Source organism: Mytilus edulis, chromosome 1, assembly GCF_963676685.1.
Source record: "Mytilus edulis chromosome 1, xbMytEdul2.2, whole genome shotgun sequence".
Taxonomy (NCBI): domain Eukaryota; kingdom Metazoa; phylum Mollusca; class Bivalvia; order Mytilida; family Mytilidae; genus Mytilus; species Mytilus edulis.
Genome location: NC_092344.1, coordinates 97,945,251 through 97,972,763, shown reverse-complemented (window position 1 = coordinate 97,972,763; position 27,513 = coordinate 97,945,251). Strand labels below are relative to the sequence as shown.

Genomic DNA, 27,513 nt, shown 5'->3' with positions numbered 1-27,513 from the left:
GCACAGTTAACTAAGTTTAACAGAAGACCTAGTTAAATGTCAGAAAAGGTAACAAAAGAAACTAAACAAAATGACAATGATAATAATACATTAATAAACAAAGGACTACTAGCAGTTACTGACATGCCAGCTCCAGACTTCAATTAAACTGATTAAAAGATAATGTCCTCATCATATGAACATCCAGCACAATCCCTCCTGTACGGGGTTTAGTATTATACCATCATAAAATATATAAGAAGAACATAACCCGTATCATGCTTACAACTGGCTTTAGAATAAATGTGTTTATTTACGATGAAAAAACCCTATAAGTAAATCAATATTAAAGCCAAAATATGCAATCTTTAATGACCTGACAACAGTATCGTAACTATATCCCTTATTAATAAGTCTGTTTAAAGGTTTTGTTAGTTTTGGAGGTGAATGCCGACAATTCTGTGCTTTGTAAAGAATATTACCATAAAAATTGGATGTGAAATACCTGAACGTATAAGTTGTCTGCATGTTGAATTATATTTACAAATGATGTCCTTGTACCGATGATAAAATTTAGTAAATATTTTGACTAGTTTTGTGATATCGAAAACCCTGTGTGCAATAACTTTTCAGTAATACATAAATTTCTCTGGCTAAAATCTAATATGTTGTTACATACACGTCGAGTGAATAGTACAAGTTGAGACACATAAACCCCATAAGATGGTACAAGGGAACGTCACTATCTTAAAATGGATAATTAACGATAGGAATGATGCATGGTCTCAATACTATGTATCCGCATTTCGTGTGTTTTTGACACCTAATAAATCATCGATGTAACCTATTTTGACATCAACGGTAATATAACCCGATATAAAAATAAATGTAGATATAAATAGATACCGAAATCGTGCAATTGGTTTTTTTTTCGATGTCTGCTTTATTATGTATAACAGGCTAACAATATATATTAATCATAAAGAATGATTTTTTTGGTGGATCGAATCAGTCTATAAAATGGTTTATCTTTGTTTCAATTTCAATTTTGACATTTTTCCATTGAATATCTGAACACTCCTAATTCATGCGTAAACCATCTCTAGCTAAGGGGTTTGATTGAAGGTCACTTTCATTAATGATTGAAAAAAAACAAATTAGACTTTACTTTTTTTTTTATATCTTATAGCTAGTACCCTTTGTAAGATAATTCTTAATCCATGTATAACATTTCTATAAGAGTTATTTGACTTTTACAGAAAATGCTTTGAAAGACTTAAGGACGGAAATAAATAGTAAATATATTTGTAATGTAATCTACCAAACCAAATGAGCATATGGCTATCTAGTACCATCAACACCCCCAAAAAACTTGCCCAACATTTGACAAGTACTTCATTAGCAATTCTTTATGCGGGATCCAAATGACATGACGTAGAACATCACATAATAGTGAAAAAGTGCATTAATTCAACCCAAACCTATTCAATGGTTTGGAGGAAGACCATATTTAGGATATTTTACAGCTGATATATAAGAGTCTTTAAATAAAATTACGTAACAATCAATCGTAAATGCAATAAACCAAACCTAAATGCACGGTCAAACGAGGAAAAGGGTAAACAATCGTTGTTTGTACATTTTATGGTGTTTCTGTATTATATGAACTTGCTTTCAGTAACTGAGAACATTCTATAGTAAATAAAAGTTGTAATTGATTCTATTATTTTGTTATTTAAGAGGGCAATGCTTTTCCGGCACTGGTTATGTACTTGTATAAATCTACAGATCCAGATTAAAAAGGGGCATGGGAAAACGAATTTGTTTTGCAGTTTGGTTCCCATCTCATTGACGTTTACTCGAGATTTCGTTTTCTGCATATCTGTTTGTTTTTTGCAATAGTCTAATAATGCAATGCTTAAAAATATTTAATAACATGTCAAATTTCGATCGGCAATGCCAAATAATCATGTTTGTTTTAAATTGTCGTCCACGGAAAGTTAAGAAAGGAAATATAATTTCTCCCACATATTGATCATTGCTAGGAGACCACTATCATCCATAGACCAATTGAGGTAGATGTTAGCAACAATAAACAAAATCCATGACATCGTTTTTAATACCTCTATTCCTTTTTAAGAATTGTCTTTATTAGTATCTAACGATAGTTTATTCGGCGGTGAACGTCTGTCGTTAAGTTGTCACATATCAAGGGTTATATATTTTTGTAAAACGTTGTGCCTCAAATTGAATTTTATCATTTATTCTTCTTTTTATTAAAAGACAACAACAAAATCAGAAACATTATTTATTGTTTAACAATTTGAAAACTTCCAGAATTTTCTCCAGCCACAATGACCACCGAATTGGTAACAGTAAGCATAACTGCTATAACACAAACTGTCTTTCGTCATATCGCACTGATCGGTCGGTTTACTTCCAATCTGAAATTAGTCAATGGATTTTTTTAATTGTCTGAAAGAATTAAAATAGCATACTAATATATGTATACTAGTAAACTAAAACAACGAAGCACAGGTTATACTCCAACGCATTAAATGTATAAAATATGTTACACAGGAAAACTTTTAAAAAGTTTAATGAAAATGTGCAGCAAATGATTCTGAAAATATCACCTTGTTGGATGGTGAAAAAAAAACATGTCATTGAGTACAAAGATATTTTGACGCTCAGTTTCGAAAATTATAATTTAGTATTAAAATATCTATAAAGGCATTCAAAATGTTCATCAACCCATTTTATGCTAAAGATTGAAGTACACAAAACAGTTTTTTTTTATGAAAGGTGAAAAAAAAAAAGATTTTTAAAAATAAATGAAATCTCAAAAAAGATTTTTATCTATTTTCCTCAAATCAATGGTTTTGTAAAGCACAGTTTTAAACCAATTGTTTTCTTAATTTCTTAAAATATGGAAAATATTGGGTTTTTTTGCTTTTGTTTTCTAGTTAATCTAATATCATTAGTCAGACAAATAGTAGTTTTAATTCAAGTCTTATTTCTAAATTCCTACTGGCCGACTGTTTTCCATTTCTTTTATTCCAGTGAACATTAGAGAAGGTACACTATAAAAACTATGAGATCGGGTTTCATATCTTGGTAATTTCCTTAATATAAACACAGATTAACGACTGCAATCTATGATAAACGTGATGATTTCAACTGTCCAAGTGTCATACTCAAATTTCTAAGCAGGAACATATTATTTGTCTATTTGATTGGCGTTTGCATATCTCTACTAATACGTTGACAGGTATAAAGTGTTTGTGTCTCAATTTACTAGGAATGTGTTCGTGGTCTGCAATGTTTAGATACCAAAAGATCTGTAAGTCTACTAATTGCGTCCGATTCCCAGTGGATTTGCACGGCAAATGATGCATTAATCGAGATAAGCATGCAAAGCATAACCTGTCAACACAACCGTTCACGCTCCTATTTGGGGTTCGTGCTCTTCTCTTAAGTTTTTATTAGCTTGATATGTATTTTCTTAATGGGTTCATGTAATTTCAACATTGGTAAACTATTGGTGGCTTTATTTACAATCAAAATAAAAAAAAAGATTTATCATGCAATTGCAATGCGACTATCCAAGTGAACTTGAAATTAAAGATACTATCGACACTGATAAATCTGCTTCATATTTAGACCTTTTTCTCGAAATGACTACTGATGGTAGGTTAAATACCAAAATTTATGACAAACGCGATGATTTTAATTTTACTATAGTCAACTTTCCATTTCTGTGTAGCAACATCCCAGCGGCACCAGCATATGGAGTCTATCTGTCTCAATTGATACGTTACTCTAGAGCTAGCTCAAAGTACGTTGATTTTGTTGAACGTGGACTACTGCTTTCTCAAAAGTTGCTAAGACAGGGCTATGAATCAATGAAATTAAGGTCATCACTCAAGAAATTTTACGGTCGCCATCATGAGCTGATTGGCCATTATGACAAAAGTGTGTCTGAAATCATATCTGATATTCTTCCTCAGTTAGAATTACCTTCCATCATTACCGAACTGAACAAAGAAATAACACGACGGGTGCCGTATACGGTGCAGGAAATGCTTACCCTTCCGGAGCACCTGATTTCACTCCCGGTTTTTAGTTGAGTTCGTGTTGTTTCTTATTTATTATTTATAACTGTTGATGTAAATGTCTTTTGGTTTTTCGAGTCTTTGTTTACCCTTTGGTTTTGATTGTTATGGTCTGTTGCCTGAAAGTTACTAGATGGTATCCGGTCATTCTACTAAGTAAATAGAGTATGTAAATTCCTTCGCAATATCTTTATTTTCAGGTGGTTGTTAAATAAAATATGTGCCGTCAAATAAATAAAACATATAAATAAGGATATGAAGGTCAATAAACCTTTTGTAGATGGAACCCTCTTTGATCGATATATTCCAATACACTTGGCTCATAGAATTAAAATCCTTTCTACACCATTCTGATTTATCTAATGAAATTGCGAATATCATTTATCTAGCCAAAATTATTTACAAAGAACAGCAACCAAAATTAAAACAAACGGAATTAAAGCAACCAATGCGGCTATCTAGAGTGACAAAACTTTACCAGAATAAGATAATGACATTCAAATGCAAATAGTACATGAATATGTTTTGACGTTTGTTTGTTACTATTTCATAATGCATCAAAAGCTCATCAGATGGGTACTGATGAAATGAGAAAACCACATAATATATTATCATATAAAAAAAATCCGAAACAAAACAAAGCATACTCTTTCAAAACAAAATATATACAATACGTAACACCAGCCCCCGTTCGGATTTCAACGTCTGTCTTACTTTATTTATCAATAAAAGAAAAGACTTAAAAAACGGTTTTAAATAGTTTGGACCAAATACAACGTAGTAGGTTGGAACAATTATTGATGGGAGAAAGGTATGATAAAGTCTCATGTTGTCCCTTGAATGCAAATATCACAAATATAAGTTATATTTCATGCGATTCTCAGTTTTTGTTTCATTTCATTTAACAACATTTTAATAATCTTGGCTTTTGATTTTTGATTCTATGAAAAATTTGAAAGATTATGTAAGCACTGGGAGAGGATATATAATTGCATCATGGTTAAGGAACAATAAAATGCCAATTTTCATACAACGTTGAATAATCTTATTTCTTTTAAATGTTAAACTTGTAAAATGAGTATTGAATGACAATCCCTTAAAAGTTGAGTACGTGTTTAGAATGTACGTAAAATGTATCAAAAAGTTGTCTAGTGCATAGATTTTTTTTAAAATTATTGTAAAAACTAATAAAAATATGTGACATGGGCCTTGTACTACAACGTTACCATATTATTCAAAACAATGTGCAACGTTGGCCAAACGTAATATGTTGGACTAACGCGTTAGGCCACTAAGCACTTAAAATGTTGTGCCATCGGAACCGAATTTGTTGTCCACAATGACCCATCTTTGTTCGTTATATGTGTAGCTACTTTAAATAGTGTTAAAAGTGCACAAGAAGCTAAAACAGTTGTAACAGTATAAAAAAAATGGTTTCAAAAACAAATTACATTTGACACTTTTTTTTTCAGACAAAAGTAAGAAGATTAGAATTTGTTTTTTTGAATATACTTTTTTCATTATTATCGTTATGATACTTGCGACAAATAAACCAGCTAATCCAGCAGTTTGATTGTGATTTCGAAAGATATGAACTAATATATATGTACCAGATGTGAACAAAAAACCCACAAGAATAGAAAATAATTTTAGAACCATGACACACCAGTATAACATTATTGTTATATGGGCTTTACTTGGGATATGAGTTCTAACATGTTTTCAATTTACTTTCCCAAAAGTCTGCACATGGTAGAATGTATACGATGAGAGTATGTTCTAAATGAGAAACATTATCACATTAACATTTTGCAAAATATCTCATTGATAGCAAATTAGAATAAAATGTTTAAGTTCGAAGCGTTCTTCTTGATTTGTCTACATTAGGAAACCTTCAATCTAACCAAACAATGAATTCTGTGGATTTATAAGTACGTAGAAACGTTAGGAGCTATATGACCAAAGGGTATTAACCAATCTGTTACCTAGTTGGCAGTGTAAAATGTCAAACATATTTTGAGTGAGTATTTTTTGATAGGTTTTTATAAATGCACTTGATGGATGAAATACACAAATCTTTTCTGATGCAACAAAGAAGCATTAATATAATCCTTTAAATACTGTTATGTAATTTGATTTATTGTAACACACAAACATATTAATATCAATTAGAAAGGTTTTCGTCTTAATTTTTTATAACAATCAAATAAATGTTTGCCGGCGGTAATCCTGTCTTAAAAAAGTAAAACTAAAAATCTAATATACCTGATTGGTGCAGTCACAGCTGGCTGCATATGCACCTTTGAATACGCCTTTCCGCTGGTAACAATTCATATCATGAACAGAAATAGAAAAATCGCACCTGTTTAGTACGATATGCCCGGCACCATCCAGTCGACCTGTAATAGGGTTTTAAAAAAAAGTCTAATTTATATTATTTTTTACAATTGACTGTATTACATTTGGGAAAGGGATGTGAATAGTTGTTTTATTACAATGTTATAGAATATGATAAGATGAGTATCATAGTTAAACGTCTTCTGTTTTTTTTTTTTTGGTTTTTTCATATTTGCTTCCCTTGTCATGTTTTTGAAAACAACATTGTGTTTTCATTATCTGTTTTGTCAGAAAACACTACAAGATATGAGATGAAAAAGGACATTATATGAAATAGATCAACCATAGATATTATAAAGAAAGAACAAATGACACAGATAGAAGTAAGAAAAACTCAATGTAAACATAAGCAGATGAAAACCAAGATATTTCTTGTAGTGCATAGAGCAAGAAACTAATTCATCGATTCTGAAAAAGTGTACTTGACTAACTGACGTTTTACACAAAGGGACTTATTAGATTACGTAAGAAAGAATATGAATTTATATAAACAAAATAATCAATTACAAATAAGAAGACCTTTTGTCAGAATGTATATTCTAATCCTATTTCTGACGAAGTCTAGATTACTAAATTCATGGTATGCAATCAAACAAAAATAGCTTCAGCCCAAATGCATATAAATGGAAGAATGTAATGCAGTCTGCCATACCAGGAAAGTCGCCTCCAAAAACATCAATATAATAAATAAGTCTGCCATAAAGGTGTTTCACTTCAATTGTGAATCACTGTCTTGACGACTACTAGTATATGGATTATATATATACAGTCCGCTTGTAGAAGTAACGAAGCTTAAACAACTAGATGGAATATGTAAATGCCTAGTAGTAACGTCAAGCCCAGGGGAAAGGGAGTCATCAGAACACATTACCGGAATATCAAACTTTGAGCACAACAAGTGTTTCAATGTTTACCATTATTGAAAAAGAAAAAAAGTACCGCTCCAAGAAAATTCAAAATGGCAAAATCAAAAGCATCCAATGAAATGAAAACAACTGTCATATTCCTTACTTAGAACTAGCTATACCTTATATAAGGAATGGTCGATTGAATCTGGTTTTATAGCTAGCTAAATAACTCAATTGTATGACAGTTGCATACAATTCTATTATATTGACAACGATATGCTAACAAAACAAACAGGCATATAAATAGGTAAAAATCTCAATTTTAGAGGTACACATATTATCAACATATTATCTTCTTTTTTATAACAAAAATAAAAATGTCAACAAAGAAAAACAAAACGCCATAAAGACAAAGCACAAAAGCGAAAAAACGATAGACAAGAATACAAATCTGACCACAGTCCAACATAATATTGGAGGGATGCATAAGTACCGAGCCACGCCAAAAGGATATTACCCAAAAAGAACTGTATTATTTGTGAAGTTGATACGGATTATTTATCAACAAGGTCTTGACATCTTCTGATGAACTTTTAAAATAAATGAAAAAGGACGAGACGTTCGTTACATAACCCACGTGCATCATTTTGAAATGACCGCTTATGTCATATTCGAGGTTTAAGTCTAAAAATAAGGCAAAAAAAGCCGGGTCTGTTGTTTCTTTAGTTCTCAAGTTTGTGGAACCCAATTAGAAAAGTTTGGAATATTAATCTAAAGAACATCATCAATATACTGAATGTGAAATTAATGTGGCTCTTTGGTCTTCTTATTTTGACAACTGTCTGAAGGAATTTTGACTCAAATGAAGCTAAAAAGAGCTTGACAAAGAGAGGCGCACAGTTCGTTCCCATTTAAATCTGAAAATTTGTTGAAAAGGTCTACCTCCTAATTCAACAAATATGTTGTAAAAATAAAATGTCAATTAAGAAACTCAAGCATACTGATCACTTGTTCCTATGTGTAGCATATATACGCTTTATGGTATTCCAAAGTAGTACATTTAAAGCGTAAGCTACCATTTTTATATTAAAAACTTCAAATTGCTGGAATGACGACTTCGATAGAGGAAATCAATCAAAATCAATTAGAAAGTACAAAACAACCTTTAATTCATTGTTTTCATGAAAAAAAATCGGAACATACTTCAAATAGCAATGTAATTATTTCGAACTTACCCATTACCAAGTATGTTTTATCTTCGTAAAATGGGTGGTACCTTGAAGCTCCACACTGTGTATACATTACTTTAACATCATAAAGGTTGGTATTACTTGGGCTCTGCAAAAACATATAATATTTCGATAGCCAGATACTGATTAAACGAATTCTTGTTTAACTTTTTTCATTATGAAGTGTGGTTTCAAGGTGAGATTTATGTACAAGACCATATTTAAGCAACCTACAAGATTTATTTTTTCACTCTACATATCATCTATTATTTTACATAAACATCCAGTACTTATTTTTCCAAAGGGTTTGCAAATAAGGAGTGGAATCATGTTTCCATGCAGAATTCATGTGCAAAAATTAAAGAAATGCAGTGTTTGTATTATCGTTTGATTGTTTTACATTTGTAATTTGGGATCTTTCAAAGCTTGCAATACAGTATGGTATTTCTCATTCTTGAAGGACTTATGGTGACCTGTATTTGCTAACTTTTACTGACCTGTATTTGCTAACTTTTACGTAATTTGGTTTCTGGTGGAGAGTTGATCTCAATGGCAATCATACCACATCTTCAGGTGTTTATATAGTGTCTTAAAATATTGAAATTGAGTGTCACTTGGTGTGTAATTCTTTTAAGGAATGACACATTTTCATTCTTTTGTATCTATATGAGATTTAAATCCAATTTTTCTTATTTACCTTAAGTATGTCTTTAACCTCTATCATGTAAGCAGCGTCGTCATAACCATATTTTTTGTATTTCGTTATTCTGATTTTGGCGACTGAAAAAATATGTATTAAACAACTGTACATATTCAAAGAAAGGATGATTCAAAAATTTGCAACATATGGCAATTTGAACTAAGTTTAAAAAAAATAATCTTTAAATCCCATATTAATCAAAATTGATCTGTTGCAACTGCATATACCAAACAGAGATGACTGGAAAAAGTAAAAACACAAAAATACTGAACTCCGAGGAAAATTCAAAAAGGAAAATCAAAAATCAAAAGGCAAAATCAAAAGTCCAAGCACATCAAACGAATGGATAACAACTGTCATATTCCTGACTTGGTACAGGCATTTTCTAATGTAGAAAATGGTGGATTGAACCTGGTTTTATAGCTAGCTAAACCTCTCACTTGTATGACAGTCGCATCAAATTCCATTACATTGTCAACGATGCATGAACAAAACAAACATACTCAAAGAGTAAAAATGTCAAAAATAGGGGTACAACAGTCAATATTGTGTTATCATCTTAATATCACTACATAAACAACAAATGTAACAAAGTAGCACAAAAAGGCATACATCAAATTCAACATTATCATTTTGTTTTTCCTATACGGCTGAATTTATCTATGTAAAGTCTACCCATAAATGAAAGAAGGTTTTCATTACTGGTGTAAAATTGCGCGTTTGAAATTCGCACAGGTAGACATAAAAATAATTTTGTCGTATGACGGCATACATAAATGAAGACTCACGTAAAGTAGATATAACAAAAAACAGACTTACAGTAAAAATAATAAATAAAATAATGGTGTGGTTCAAAGTATGACGGGATACTTAAGTACAGTTTCACGTCAAATACGGCTGAATTTATCTATGTAAAGTCTACCCATAAATGATAGAAGGTTTTCATTACTGGTGTAAAATTGCGCGTTTGAAATTCGCACAGGTAGACATAAAAATAATTTTGTCGTATGACGGCATACATAAATGCAGACTCACGTAAAGTAGATATAACAAAAACCAGATTTAACAGTAAAAGTATAATAATAAATAAAACAATGGTGTGGTTCAAAGTATGACGGGATACATAAGTACAGTTTCACGTCAAATGTATATCATAAAAAACAGACTAAACAGAAAAAGTAGTCTTATTGAATAAAATAGTTTTGTCATTCATAGTATGTCAAGATCCTTAAGTAAAAGTAATATCAATAAATGAAATAATTTTGCCGTTCAAAGTATGTGGTTTTACATAACCACAGAGTCACTTCAAATGAATATCTAAAAAAGACATATAAAAGAATACTATAATAAGTAATTAAGATGATAACAAACGTCAGTACGCAAAATCTATACTTCAAGACCATCTTGTATTATTTGTGAAGTTGATACGGAATATTTATCAACAAGTTCTGGGTATCTTCCGATGAACTTTTTTAGAAAAAGGACGAGACGTTCTTTGACATATCCCTGGTTCATCAATTTTCTGCTCAGACACTGGTGACGTTTTACAAAGTCTGAATAGGAGCTGCAAGCTCTTGAATACCTAATAAGTTGGGAAAGTCATTGTTACAAAAATAAAATTATAGATGAATAAAGAGCAGTCACATATTGTATGCGATTATTTTTTTTATTTTTATGATTGGTGTACTTTTGATCTATTATGGTCAGACTGTAATTTGATATATTGGCCTATTCACAGGATCAGGGGATTTTGGCCTTATGATGTCAATACTATTTCATGCAAATGCAAATTTTCTACTCTACTATCAGTCCTTGGTCCTCATAATAAATGTGGATTTAACTTTGTGAGCAATTTTGTAATGATTAGTTTCAACTCATTTGTATATTTCTTAAAACAATATGGTTAGTTTCAGTGGTTCCAAATGGAATGGCTGTCTTCAGAGCATCAAGAGACGGCATATTATTGTTATTTTCATTTTGAAAATATTTGGAATTTCAGCAACTTGATTGATTATTTGGTAATCATTTCCGTATAAAAAATAAAATCAATAAAATACTGAACTCCGAGAAAAATTCAAAACGAAAAGTCCCTAATCAAATGGCAAAATCTTATGATAAAACACATCAAACGAATGGACAACAACTGTCATATTCCTGACTTGGTACAGGCATTTTCAAATGTCGAAAATGGTGAGTTGAACATGGTTTTATAGCGCTAAACCTCTCACTTGTACGACAGTCTCATATCATTTAGTAATGCTGAGTATGGAATTGGTAAAACAAATATGTATTATTGTCATTTTGTTTATTTTCTTTGGTTACATCTTCTAACATCAGACTCGAACTTATCTTGAAATGAATTTTAATGTGCGTATTGTTATGCGTTTACTTTTCTACATTGGCTGGAGGTATAGGGGGAGGGTTGAGATCTCATAAACATGTTTAACCCCGCTGCATTTTTTCGCCTGTCCCAAGTTAGAAGCTTCTGGCCTTTGTTTGTCTTGTATTATTTTTCATTTTAGTTTCTTGTGTACAATTTGGAGTTTATTATGGCGTTCATTATCACTAAACTAGTATATATAATTGTTTAGGGGCCAGCTGAAGGACGCCTCTAGGTGCGGGAATTTCTCGCAGCATTGAAGACCTGTTGGTGAACTTCTGCTGTTGTCTGTTCTATGGTCGGGTTGTTGTCTCTTTGACACATTCCCCATTTCCTTTCTCAATTTTATGTCTGTGTGGTCAATTTCGAACATTGAAGCACTTGAGATCACCCCAAGTTTTTGGTGGGTTTCGTGTTGCTTAATCTTTATGCTTTATTATGTTGTGTTTTGTTTTCTATTGTTTGTCTGTAGGTCTTAAACTTTTTTAACTCGTGAGTTTGAATGTCCCTTTGGTATCAATTGCCTATCTTTATACTAACGAGTGTTATGCTCTTTAAAGAAAGCTGGTGCTCAACAGACTCAACTGCGTCCATGATCGTGTGCTGATATTTTATTGTTGCTCATGTTGAGTGTTTCTTTTAAAATAACATTACTTATATATCTTACACATTATTTGTTTGTGAACAAATGTGTTTAGTACAATAGACAAATAAATAAAAATCATACATCATTGTAATCGTCATGTAAGTCAATTATTCGATTGACATAATGAAATACGTGTCGTTTCCCTGCAATAAAAAAAATTAGTATGGTTATTTGTTTTTTAATCGGATCTAATGGTATGGATGTTGAAACGGTGATTAGAAAGACCATCACACCTCACCCTATAACTGTAAGTTATACAGTGATGCTGGGTACGTCATTTCCCAATGTTGCAGAATAACCCTTGTCTGAATATTGTCGAGGCAGTTTTGTGCACAGCACGCCAATATCGTTGAAAATAAAGAAAAGAAACAAAATCCTTTCTATCATATTTATGATTTGACACGGTTTCATGGTCATTTAATATTTATTGCTGCCTTATAGTTCAGAAATTTTTAGTTCATTAAATTCAAATATACTGAATGTATTTGTTAGTATCGTCGTTAAAAACACATATATGTCAAGATAGTTTCAAATAAATAACATTGGATTATATCTTCGAAAATTGACACAGTTAGTAATACAGAATATAAAGAAGGACAATTTGAATATATAGAACACTATACATCAGCACCATCTACCAACCGACATCATTTGGTATTTGACTTGTACAAAATCAATCAATTGACAACTTGCATTTTCCAATGTAACTGACTTGAAAGGAACTAAGAGAACAATATAAAAGTTTGATGTAAAACAACAATTGTATTAAGACCCAATTATAAATGCCATATAACGCTTAAGCCATTATTTGTAAAATAAATTAATAACTTCTCGGCACTTATGAATATGTGCTTCAAAAAGGGCAAAAGAAATGATATATTGCTCGATTTTTGGTCTTTTGTGGATGTTTTATTTTTGTTGTTTGCCCCTTCTTACACTATCAATCCTGCCACAACAACAGCAATATTCTATATACGCAACCATAGATATATTATATAATTCTTGATATCTGCATACTTTGATTTTAACAACGGGATTCCAAATTGAGTTTATTAAGTGCAACTTCAAACCAGTAATGTATTGACATCTGTCGGTCAGATTTATGATGCCTGTCTATTGAAAGGGAAGGGGCCTCGGTGGCCGAGTGGTCTAAGTAGTCACTACTATAATCACTAGTCAGTCAACCCTGATGTTGTTAGTTCGAACCCCGCTTGTATGGGTGAACTCGACTCCAGTCTTAATTGACTAGGATTGTCGGTAGTTTTCTCCGGACACTCCGGCTTCCTCCACCAATAAAAACTGGCCGCCCGAAATGGCCTAAATGCGGTGCTTAAAAGCGCCGTTTAAACAGTAAAAATCAAATCAAATCAAATCTATCTTAATCTTAGAGTAGATATTCTTGAAGTAGTGTTTGTTTTAAATGTTAAAAGATATGCCCTAAACACTGTTTGATAAAGGGAAAGAATAAAAGAAATACAAAATTTTGCAGGAAACAACAACAATTAATAGGACATCATCCCAACATCACTGGCTGAAATGATACAAGGAATTGAAAATGAAGTTTTCCCTGCTCAATTTAGACCTTTTTAATTATAGTGTAAATCTATTTAAATTAAATGCACTTATAATGTAGTGAGCAAGGACAAAATATAAATGTCGAATAATTATATCCATTCAAATTCAAATAAAAAATATCGATAGCCGAATATAGATGGGAAGGGGAAACAGTTTTGACAATATCAATGGGTGACAGATTCTTAGTGATAAGTGTAACATACCAACTGGAGATCGACAGTAGACAACTTGTGGATGTCTATATTCGCATTTCTGGGAACAGTCAGCAGTCGGAGGTGACCATGAGGTAGGCTGGCTTGTTCCATATCCATATGAAATCACGGTGGATAAACACAGTCCTACCAGAATCCACATATCGCTTCTAAACAGTGAATTGATGTGACAAAATTCTCCACTGTTGAATGGAATTTAGTGTGGTAGGTTTCTGAAACTGTAATTGAATGTTAATAATCCGCAATATTACAAAAAAATCAGCTGTTACTAAATAGGAAATTGATAGGATTATACCTGGAAGATTAATGAAACAAATGTAAACATGAGCAACCTATTTATGTACAAAACGGTTTCATCACTCCCCTTTTAATCAATTTTCTTATTTTCTTGATCCTTAGTTAATAAAGTCCTTCAGAGCAATTTTTGAATGTATAATTTATTTCAACTGTGTTTTTGTTTGTGTGTATGTTTTATCAATTGTTAGCGTCTAAAATACCATGAATGTGGTTTGATTGAACTTACGTCTAGGATACAACACAACACAAAGTTCTTAAGTGTTTGTGTGTAGAAGATGATTTAACTATCCAAAGCTTCGTATGCACAATATAAATTGAATGACTTTTTTCGACATATATGTAGTAAAGATATCAGTTAATGTAAAACCAGAAACAGAGCTTACATCAAACTGGTGGAAACCAAAAACGTTGAAATATCCCTATTGATTGGTTTTTTTTCAAATTATTTAAGATAAAAATTGAATGTAAAACACTCGCCAAAAACAAATTTTTTTTTTTGGTTTGTTGGATTTTAAAGTGTGACCTGTAGAAGGGTTTGTCATTTTAGCGGTATTTTTTAACATTGCCATATAAGCGGGAGGTTTAGCTAGCCATAGAACTCCAACCATTTTTCATAAAATGTCCTGTAACAAGTCAGGAATGTGGCAATTGTTATCTAATAGTTTGTTTCTACGATGTTGGCGTTTGTTTATGTTGCACTTCAGTGTTGGACCTTTGTTTTCCTCTAATTATTGATGTGTTTCCCTCTGTTTTAGTTTGTAAACCGGATTTATTTTCTCTTTTTTGATTAATGAATTTTAAACAGCGGTATACTACTGTTGCCTTAATTTCTCCCATTTTCAAAAATGAAAGCCAATTACAAGAGGCAGCGCAATGTAGTGTATACCTCCTTTTTTAAAATATCAATTTAAACACATTATCTTATTAAGAATCATAGATGAAAGGTCTAATGAAAATAAAAGTACTTTATAAAACACAGTATTTAAAAGCAAAATAATAATAAATAAAAATAGAAAAGTTTAGTTCCATTAAAGGTTATTATAATTTTGGGATGAAGTGAATATGCGTCTTTTAAGACATACCAACATATTTTAGTATACACATTCTCCTGTGCAAATGTAAATGATATAATAAAAAGACAACTGTTTTATAAAAATAAATATGTAAATGTAAATATTTCAAGTAGTTAATCTATGTTTCAAGCAAACAATGTTTTATTTTGCGGATATATTTTTCTTTTCAAACTGATTACACTTTCGTTACCGCATCGACTTTATATATTGGATTAGAAAAAAAGTATTTATTTCACTCAGAATTAATGCATTTAAGCGAAAAGAACATGTTTTCGAATAAAGTTATTTTTGTCGTGATGAGGATTGCATTTAAGCCAGATGCCACTTTCAGTATTTTAGTGAGCTGTTATTGCTCTTTGTGAAAGTGGAGGTAGCATTCGACCAATATGATAGCAGAATATCTTTTGGGCTTGGCTAAAATCAAAATATAAATGAGGTTTTTTTTGGAATTTATATGAGTCAAAGTTTTACGTTAAACGATATGTTATATATTCAAAGTTATGTTATGAAAGGTACCAGGATTATAATTTAATACGCCAGACGCGCGTTAAGTCTACACAAGACTCATCAGTGACGCTCAGATCAAAATAAGGAAATCTATTCCTGGGATAAGAACATCCTTAATATTTCGAAAATTCGAAGATTAGGGTAGAATTGTTCCATTCAAACATCTTGTGTACCGTATTTTTGTGTTTTTACTATTACTTGTCATCCGTTATCTGTATGTTTTCAAAACATGTAATCTCACAAAAATGGAATTGAGTATCTCTTTTGTGCTTGATACTCTCATTCAAGATGGTTTAGTGTAAGGAACAGTTGTATAAGAAATCTTACCAGAAAACTATTTTAATATCCCTCAAATGAAATAAGTCGAAATATTCAATAATACAGATTTGAAATTAATAATCAATAATTATGGTCTATCAAAGTACCCAGTAATATGCATTTAGTTTATGGGGAAGACAAGTCATTTATTTATTTAAAAGTGCAATCTTTTTTGTCTTCATTACTGTTCTATATCTAGCGACACAAAGGAATCAAGTTTATGTGAACCAATTCAAAGGAGAAATCCTAAATTAAAGTTACTATGAAAATTCTTTTAAACATTATACATTTTTTAAATCATCCAAAGTACCAGAAAAAAACGTGATACCATTCATTTACATATTAATATCTATGATTTTTTTTTATAAATAAATTGGAATTTGTAAACAAAATGCTAAATTTGTCTTTATAATGAAGAATGATGTGTGGTCAGATTGCCAATGACACAATTTTTTTCATCAGAGACCAAAGCGCTTGATTGTACGTAACTATAGATTACTGTGCGACCTTCAACAAAGAGCAAAACCGATACCGTATAATACAAACCATTAAAGCCCCTAGACATGACAAAATGTGAACCAATTCAAAGGAGAAATCCTAAATGTTTGCTAAAATAGTAAAAGAAACATGACAGGCAGAATAAAGGCAACAGTAGTATACCGCTGTTTGAAAATGATAGGCAGAACATTTTCTTTGAATATAATAGGCGAGTGACTTATTTCAAAAAGACGCTTAGTTAACGACTTTAATGCACCCACCTAACACACGGCTGTATTATATATCATTCGAAAGCTGTTAATTTGTACTTTCTGTTTTGCCCGGTCGTAAAAAAATCGTACGGTGCAATTTTTGTTAAATCAAGGTCAAAGGTCATGAAAAAACATTCCAATTTTTGCGATTACTAAATAAAACGCCATTTTCTAATTCGTGTACCATATAATTTTCCAAAAGGTCATTTGAACTTTATGGAACATGATACATAATTTCCAAATCTAACAAAAAATAAGAGATTCGATGCGCAAAATTTCCCGAACATTGAAATTTATCACAAATCCTAAAAAAATGAAAAATTATTCAAAAAGCAAAATATATCTTGGGGAATCGATATTTGTATGCTAAAAAAATAGATAAATGTATATGTTTTAGGTCAAGGAATATTTGTTTTGTAATTTTAAGATGCAATTATTAATTATTGTTCATGGAACAGCCTTCTATTGAAGTGTTTGCAGTTGCCCAAAAATCTGCTATCTGCAAATAGAGATTATTTTGTTAACCTATGTTAAAATAGCACATCGCTGATTGTAAATATCAGGGAGGAGAATGATTTTCCATAATAAAAGAAGGGGTATTTAAAGTAAGAAAAGAATATATGCGAGGTAATTGAGGTTAAAATATGATTTTTACGAAGTCAAACTTTTTTACTTTTTGTAATCATGTTTAAATGCAAACATTACTTTGGGACTAAATCGTAGGCAGCATTGAAATAAGTAACCTTGTTTAGACACACTTGGTTGTCTAAAGCGGGGTGTAAACGAACTAAATAAAATGCGGCTGCTTCTTATTAAGTTTAAAATCGTTTTATAGTAAGTCATATTAAATGTGTTTAGAAGTTTAATCGCTTTAATTATTTGAATAAAAGATGCTTTGAGTGTTTTCTACATTAGCTTTAAAAATACAAATACATGTCATTGTGTATGTAAAACACTATAAGCAGTTGTGAAATAACAAAATGAAAAAGTTAAATACCCTTCCTGACCTCATAAGATCATTCGCTGTTTTAGGAGTGTTCGTTTTCATGGTATGCTGTGTTTTTTGGACTGTTGTTCGTCTCTTGGACTTTCATTTTATTTTGTTCATGGTTTTAATTAACTTTATTTGATTCATAGTTTGAGATGTTGATTGTCCCTTTGGTATTATTTTACTTTAAAGACATTAACTTGCAGTAATGAAAATCGGCCAAAAAAAAATCACCTCAAAGTAAAGTGAAGAAGATTAACGCAATAAGACAAATATCCGCGAAAATAACTTAATTTGCTCACGGTGATATATATATATAGAACCAAATCGTTATCATGATACATTTAGCTATACTGATCTATAATTTTTAATCCTTTTACTACTTGAATAGTGACGAAATATATCAAAGGGACATCAAACTCATAATTAAAAACGAACTGACAAAGCCGGGCAAAAAACGAACAAGAAAAGCAACAGTATACAAAACACAACATATAAAACTACAGATTGAGTAACACAAACCCCCCAAAAAAAGTTTGAGTGAACTCAGGGCTCCTAAAGGGTAGGCAGATCATGTTCCACATGTGACACCCGTCTTAGTTTAAACCTATTTATTTATAGTGGATTGGGAAACAAGTTTTGCAACTTAAATTAATCGCTTTCCACTTTGCGGGTGCGAGTGCTGCCTTGTAACGGCATTAGCCTGTTCTTTTTCGAAATCTACAAAGGTATGTTTAACGTGCAAGAGATATGGGTCTCTCTTAACATGGGTCAGACATTTATCGTCCCCTTCCGTCTTTTATCGTTTCCTCAAGACCATACTCACAAATGGTGTCAGAAAGAGCCGAAAATTCAGTCCCTGAATTTTTTTTTATCACGGAACGGGAATCGAACCAGGAACCTTTGTGTTAGTAGTCCGATGCACTAACAACTACACCACGGCTCTCTTTTACCCGTCTTGTGGCTCATGTATTTCCGAACTCGGTGCCAAGCCTTATTCGGTTGGTGACATTCACGGCAGAAATTACGGCAATTTGGTTACGTCGATGGAACTTATCAGTCGTCATCTGGCGAAACAGATATCTCATAATTGTCAACCAACTCGTAGTGGCGTCCATGAAATTTTCAAAGGGATGATTTTAACTTTGCATTTGAACTCTGGTTTAAAACATGTTTAAACCACCATTTTTCTTCAAATGTCCTGTACCAAGTCAGGCTTATGGCAGTTGGTATCGAATAATCTGTTTCTTTGTATGTTGGCGTTTGTTTTTGTAGCAGTTCTGTGTTTCTGTTATATCGCTGTGTTCCTCTTATAGTTGATGCGTTTTCCTAGTTTTTGCTTTGTGACCCGGATTTATTTCAGTTACTACAATGTAGTTAATCGATTGATTACTATTGAATAGCGGTATACTATAGTTGCCTTTATTTCAGAGGAGTTGAGGCTCAATGAAATCGGTCTCCTCCTTTAGTAGCATAGATATGCAGGCGTTGCTATAATAGTGTTACATAGAAATGAAAAGTTTATAATTTGGTAGTAAGGGGTGTTTTTATGGGTTGTTTTATGCTCATCTCTTTTGTCGTAAAACTTGTTCTCAACCAACCCTCATCATCGATTTCAAGATACGTGATAGAGTCAACTATATTTGTTGAGTCTTTTATTTTCAATTTAATGGAAAATACGAGTCCAACATTGTCACAAATTTTGCACTCTTCAGTGAGATGACATCATCTATATAATGGAAAGTGAAGTTTCAAGATAATGACAGCTTCTTTTCAGTCGTCATCAGAAACTCTTGCATGAAGTCATCCACGTATGAAAAATGAATTAGTCATTCAAGCTATTCAGGAAGTATAGTTGTAACTAGAATCGTTGCGTATTAATGGATATTTTTTCTTCAAAATTATTCTTATTTGATGAATTAATGCACGTAAACAATGAACAACGCAATTTAAGCAATCAAGTAGTCAAGTTTTATAATGTGTTTACTAGTTTTTGAAGTTCTTTGAAATTTCAATTTTCATTAATTTATTTTCTATTTATTTTAGTCTAAATTTTCAATTCACATTAAATAAATAAAAGGTCTTTTCACTACATCATTATTTATAATAAAGCTACAAATCAAACAATTAGAAAGTCGAAATATGTTTATTTCAGTCTGGTAGTTACAATGCTGATTGCAATCTCTTAGTTTCACCCCCTTTATTTCAAGCAATAAGATGATTCGCGCACATATTTTTTTACTCTAAATTTTTCAGATTCTGATTCTTAAGAATTTCTTTATTAAATCTTATATTGACCACATACAATGTTTAAATAGGAAGAAATGCTTAAAAGCTGTTTTCGCAGATGGCGGTATTTTGGGCAACTGTATGAGTTGTTATGATTTGCTGTTTGATTAGAAGTAAGCATAATTTTAGGAAATTTTATGATGTCCAAAACTTCTTTGATAGTCATTACAGGGTAATTGATTAGCATTTGCACCAGAAAGAAAAATTTGGGTTTTCACACATTTTGTTAACTTTTACTCGAATTTCAGGAAACATGTGCTCTCTGTCAAAAACACGCTTTAAATATTAAAAAATGCATTTGAATAATGACTGTTAATCTCTCTGCTAAAAGTTTAAATTGTCTGCATATGTGAATTTAGTATATAAAAGTCATATTATGCAATCAGGCTGAAATCTTAGAAAATATGCACATATTCGTCCTTGGCCTTTGATCTTGATTTGACAGAAATTGCACCGTACGATTTTTTACGACCGGACAAAACAGATAGTTCAGATGTGTAGCTTTCAAATGATATATAATTTAGCCGTGTGTTAGGTAGGTGCATTAAAAATTTAATTTTATGATTAAAGTCACTCGCCTATAAGACTACCAATATGATTCAAGGAATTCTAACACTTGGAAATTATAGATTGTATATAAATTAAGGCACAGTAGTATACCGCTGTTCAAACGTCATAAATCGATTGAGACTAAAAAAAAAAACAAATCCGGGTTACAAACTAAAACTGAGGTAAACACATCAACTATAAGAGGAAATCAGCTTTCGATATTAATTTCTCTTTTTCTGTGTTGAAAGTATACTTTGTGTGTGGATATGATTAAATTATTGAAACAATTTTCAGTCAATCGTTCCGCACTTTTGAAACTGTTTAATGGCCATAATCCCTCTATAGTATTATAAATACACTCTCATTTTTCTTGGATAAAAAAATAAGATTATGCTATCTTAGCATAACTTAAAGAGCGTAATAGTCTTTATTGTAATTTTACGGAAGAATAAAGTATGATTTCTTTCTGCTATTATTTTCTATTGTATTTTGTATCGTGCCAATAATGCAAATACTTCTAATGATGATTCTACTTAAAGTTAAAGGAATAGTATGTCACAGATTTTGTTGAAATTTTGCATAATACTACTACTTTTACACGTTGAACTCTGACTGAAAATCATAAAAATAATTCATTCAACTGTTTAACTTGCTTGTTTTGTAATATTATAAGAGAAAATCTCTAAAAAATTCAACATTTATATAAAATGTGCATAAAATCTATCCAAAAGTTTGTCAATATCAATTTAATTCTTCAAAGTAAAATATTGATAATTTTTATGTTTTGCCATATAAATTTCCATTTAAAAGATATGAAATAAATTCAGATTCACCGTCGATTTTTCATGTTTTTCTACCAACACTATTACTGATTGGTGAATACATCAAAAACACAAGTCGGTGTCCTTATAAATATTTATCTCGATACTAGTAATACGGGAATTAATGTAGCAAGATCAGTTTTTGAGATGTGATGATTTTCACACAAATTTAAGAAAATTTCTACCTCTTATTTCAATGAAAAAAAAATAATAATAACAGGGAAAAACACATTCTGTGGTGCGCATTATTTGGAGTTTTCTCATTAACAAGACTTTTTTTACTCGTCCATTTGTGAAGCTTCCAAAAGCTAAGGGTAAGGAGTATTTGAAAATCACGAGTCGTGCCAGTATCATAAAATGCAACGGTGCTGGCATCTGGTTATATGGAAAGTGTAACCAAACCAAGGTATTCAGTCTAAAACATCAGACATAAGAATTGTGAAAACAGTTCTCATATTTTACAATGCATTTTCAAACGGTTTTGCTTTGTAAAGAACAAAACATTTGAGAGGACATAGAGACTAATATAAGAGTGAGGTTTCTAATAGAGGCAATTTCTTAGTCGGGCTGAACTTTTGGCAGATTCGGATGAGACATTAAAAATGCAAACGTGAATATTTTTTTTACTTTCATTTACGTCAGATATCGGGGGAAAAGATAGCAAATATCATACTTTTGTCATTGAGATACCATAACATAGACATAACATAATGAACAGGACAAAATATGACGCCATCACGAGTCATTAATGACGGTAGGTGTGCAAAAGGCAATCGTTTTTTAAACATATGATAGGAAAAGGCGATAATATAAAAAAGAAAAAGAATGTCATATGATTGCCAATGAGAAAACTCTCCACAAGAGACCAAAATGACACAGAAATTAACACATGTTAGCTGGATCCCAACCCTCCCCTAACCTGAGACAGTGGTATAACAGTACAACAGAAGAACAAACTGTAAAAATCAGTTGAAAAAGGATCATCAGATGGACAAAAAAGTGGACGTGGCTGGGTACTTGTACATCCCAACAACAAAAAGACACTATAGGTCACCGTACGGCCTTCAACAAAGCCATTACACAAACGAGAAAACTAACGGCCTATATTAATATACAAAAAATGAACGAAAAACAAATATGTAACACATAAACAAACGACAACCACTGAATTACAGGCTCCTGACTTGGGACAGGCACATACATTCAGAATGTGGCGGTGTTAAACATGTTAGCTGGATCCCAACCCTCCCCTAACCTGGGACAGTGGTATAACAGTACAACATAATAACGAACTGTAAAAATCAGTTGAAAAAGGATCAACTCATCAGATGGACAAAAATACAAATGGACGTGGCTTGGAACTTGTACATCCCAACAACAAAAAGACAATAGGTGCAGATATGAGAGAACTCACAGTTATGAGAAAACTCACAGTTAACCGACAGCTAGTTCAAAGCCACTAACAACTAATGATATTTTTTTTATAACCCTTCTGAAGTAAAGAAACTGAAAGGTCCATGCAAAACGAGATGGGTGGAACGTCATCTTTGCTATGAAATATTTTATGATATTTTTCTAATTATCTGCAAAATATTATAAGGTATGCTAAACCGAGGAAGTTAACTTAGTAGACTTACCAGTTGATCCATGGATTTGGTATAGGGAAACATGATCAAAAGCGCAAGGTTTATTGAGTACAGTAAAGACGTCAGCATTTATAGTTGCATTTGTAACTGTTTAAAGTTGCTTATAAACAAATACACCCCTCTCGATTTAATTACAATAATGAGACTAAGACATGTAAATAAAGGCAACAGTAGTATAACGCTGTTCAAAATTCATAAATCGATAGAGAAAAAACAAATCCGGGTTACAAACTAGTACTGAGGGAAACGTATCCAGTATAAGAAAACTACGACACAACACCGAAATGTAACACACACAGAAACGAACTCTAATGTAACAATGGCCATTTTCCCGACTTGGTACAGGGCATTTTATAAAAAAAAATGGTGGGTTGAACCTGGTTTTGTGGCATGCCAATATTAATTATAACATTAAAATGACATTACACGACAGGGTTACAATAAATAAACAGATAAATGGGAGAAAATATAGGTCAGAGAAACAAACGAATAATAGCCATCAAAAGGTAACAGGTTAAAAATATTATTATACGCCAGACGTGCGCTACGTCCACACAAAACTATGCTCAGATGTAAAAAGTTTGAAAGCTATAACAACTACAAAGTTGAAGATCGCCGAGGACCAAAAGTTCCAAAAATTTGTGAGGCCAGGGTTATCCGCTTGGGACAAAACATCATTATTATCAAGAATAATACATAATTTTGCAAACAGTAAATTTTATATAATGACTATATAATAGAAGAGAGACGAAAGATACCAAAGGGATAGTCAAACTCATAAATCTAAAACAAACTGACAACGCCATGGCTAAAAACAAAAAAGACAAACAGAAAAACAATAGTAAACATGACACAACATAGAAAACTAAAGAATAAACAACACGAACCCCACCAAAAACTAGGGGTGATCTCAGGTGCTCCGGAAGGGTGAGCAGATCCTGCTCCACATGTGGCACCCGTCGTGTTGCTTATGTGGTTACAAATCCGGTAAATAGTCTAATTCGGTAGGTCACATTCATGAAAGGGAAGGGGATTGTAGTTACGACGTAAGGAACATATCCGATATCATTTGTGAAACAGTTATTCCATAAAGGTCAACCAACTCGTGATGGCGTCCGTAAAATTTACGAAGGGATGATTTCAACTTCACCATTTGGAACTCTTGGTTTAATAGCTTCCTTGTGAGCAGCAACCCTCTATCAAGAAAATCATGATAGGAAATGCAAGCACGGGAATATCGTATCAATTGGGAGATATATACCCCGTATGCAGGTGCTGCTGGAATGTTGCTACTTAGAAATGGAAAGTTCACAATTGGAAAGTTAAAATCATCTCTTTTGTCGTAAAGTTTTGTTTTCAACCGACCCTCATTGTCAATTTCTAGATGTAAGTCAAGATATGAAGCCGACCTAACTGTATCTGTAGTATCCTTTTTCTGTAGTTCGATGGGATAGATGCGTTCCACATAGTCACCAAATTTTGAATTGTTTAGTGAAAGAACATCATCTATATAGCGGAAAGTGGAGTTAAAGGATATTGCTAACTTCTTATCTTTCTTCCTAAGAAGTTCCTGCATGAAGTCAGCCTCATAATAATAAAGAAACAAATCGGCAAGTAGAGGGGCACAGTTTGTTCCCATTGGAATGCCGACAGTCTGTTGAAAAACACGTCCTCCGAACGTAACAAATATGTTGTCAATCAAGAAATCAAGCATCTTGATAATATCAGTTTCAGAGAATTTTTGTTTGAATCAGAGTGATTCTTTACAAAGTAGATTTATCCCTCTCTAAGACAAGATACTTGTATCTACGTTGGCCATTCTTTTTTACGAAGCAAAGTTATACCAACTCTTTCAATTTGTCTTTTAGTTTGGAATGTGGAATACTTGTGTAAAGAGTAGAAAAGTCAAATGTTTTAATACTGTTACAAGATGAAAGAGAGTTAGCTTGTATGTACTCTAAAAGATCTTTGGAATTTTTAAGTCTCCACATCTGATTCACGCCACCTCTAGAATAGGCAGTTTCACAATAACTTTGAAGCCCGTCTTTGATTGCTGATAAAATAGATGTTAATAATTTAGAAAGAGGTTTCGTGGAGCACTTTGAAGACCCAGCAATATACCGTTGTTTGTAAGGACACTTATGTAGTTTATGTATCCAATACAGTGATGGCAGACCCAGTTCTTCATCTTTGGTTGAAATTCCAAAGGAACATAGAACAGACCTATGATTATCCAGGATTTCCTCTTTGGTAAGTGTCGTGAGGGTATATGTTGAGTTTCCAAGTGAATTGTCAATACCTAATTCGTTTATCAAGCAGTTAATGTAATGACTTTACCACACAAAAACGATGTTATTTGGGGCTTTATCTGCGGGGACAACAACATATTTGTCATGGAGGTCGGATAGGTCTTTTGCAACATTTGGGCCTTTAAAGATTGACGTAGCATGGGCATTGATGGACCATTCAGTTTCTTAATTCTGATTTGTATCAACGACCTCACTGCCTTAATCCATTCGGAAAGAGTGTCTACGTCTTCCTTCTCGCGATTAGCCTGGCATAATCCTCGACTGAATTATCAAAATTTTAAAGTTGTATTTCTAATAGATATACATGATTAAACTGAAGTGGTGACTAGCTATAGAATAAAAACGAATACATTACAAAATCAGTGTTCACAGCCCTGTTAGCCATAGTCAATGCAACGCCCAAAGTGACGTCACATACGGTAGTGTCACCTATATTCGTGGATATAAAACGTGTTCCGAAAATTAATAAAGAATTTGGATGAATTTCAAGATTAGATTTGTATGACTTATCTAACTTTTATTTATAACAGTGAAAATTATAATACTAATTAATATTTAATTGTAGTAGTAATTCGATAATTAATTGTATTATCTAGCTCTGTGGGTGTTTCTTCTGATCAAACTGCAAACCAAATAGATCTATATCGTGTAAATTTCGTTGATCCAAAATTAAATCTACCAAACTTGATGAACTGGATAAGTAGTTATCCCCACCACAACACACGAATACAGCAGAAAAAAATACGATTTACAACTACAAACGTTAAGACATTTGACAAAATCCGATGACAACAACAAACACAACATCAAAACCCAACAAATAAATTTGGGATGGAAAAGTACCGTGCCACGTCTTAAAGCATTACGAATTCACACTCAGCAAAACAGTCACATTCGGGAATAAGACACGTTCGGTAATAAAAAGATCAGACGACGTAATGACAAACCACAATCTAACACGTGGTAAAAATGTCCATAGCTAGTTTGGACAAAGATACATCGTATGTATCAACCAATTCGTGATGGTGTCCGTAAAATTTACGGAATGTCATTTTTAATCTGTCCTCCTCATAACTTTGTTGGAGCAGTTTGTGCGTTAGGAGCATACTCCTGTATATGAAGTCCGTATAGTGTGAACATGCATGAGAATAACGTATTAATTGAGATATGTAAACACCATACGAAGGGGCAGAGGGTATGTTATTGCTGAGAAATTGGAAATTGATAATTGGGAAGTTGAAATCGTCCCGTTTATCATAGATTTTCGTGTGAAGTCGTCCATCAGTGTCAATATTGAGGAAAAGATCAAGGTATGAAGCAGTCCTTCTAGTATCAGTAGTGTCCTTAACATGTAAGCTTGCGTATTGTAACATTGATAAGGTAAAAGAATCAATTGTGAGACATCTGTGTGTATAAAGGATGCAGAAAAGATTTCATATCTTATCGATGCAGAAAGTTCTAGACTTATTAATTAAAACAGATCGACAGACACAGCTAATACAGAAGATGAACTATTTCCGTCGCAATATTGCAATCCATTTTGGAAAACGGAAACGGCCGTAAGATTTCAGTTGGAAGATCGGAAAGGTAATGTATTATTCTGGGTTGCTTCAATCACAAGTTATCAAGCTAACCAGTGCCGATGATTTGGTTACAATGCTTTGGAAAGACAACTTATTAACAGCATCATCACTAACAACTGTAATATTATTGTGGAAGAGATTGTTGGAAGGTAAAAATGTTTGTGACTATCAAGGAAGTCTATATGATTATTTAAAATCATTGCATGCAGATTTATTTCCTAATGTTAAACGTCTTCTAACCGTAGCATGCATCTTGCCAATACTGTAAATCCGGACGTCATACTGGCGTTGTTTGTTTATCGT

The 27,513-nt window shown here is 32.3% G+C and overlaps 1 protein-coding gene across 1 annotated transcript in view; it reads right to left on the bottom strand.

Moving 5' to 3' along the window:
• Positions 1 to 2,274: 2,274 nt before the first annotated feature.
• The window catches only part of LOC139496504 (metalloproteinase inhibitor 2-like), a 32,758-nt gene continuing 7,519 nt past the window's right edge, over positions 2,275 to 27,513 (bottom strand). Inside the window, exons 2-6 of the mRNA XM_071285093.1 lie at positions 14,073 to 14,299; positions 9,266 to 9,348; positions 8,575 to 8,677; positions 6,360 to 6,493; positions 2,275 to 2,423 (exon numbers count right to left, since the gene is read on the bottom strand). Coding sequence (XP_071141194.1) covers positions 2,295 to 2,423; positions 6,360 to 6,493; positions 8,575 to 8,677; positions 9,266 to 9,348; positions 14,073 to 14,223 — 600 coding nt within the window. The 5' untranslated portion in view covers positions 14,224 to 14,299 and the 3' untranslated portion in view covers positions 2,275 to 2,294. The remainder of the gene's footprint in view (positions 2,424 to 6,359; positions 6,494 to 8,574; positions 8,678 to 9,265; positions 9,349 to 14,072; positions 14,300 to 27,513) is intronic.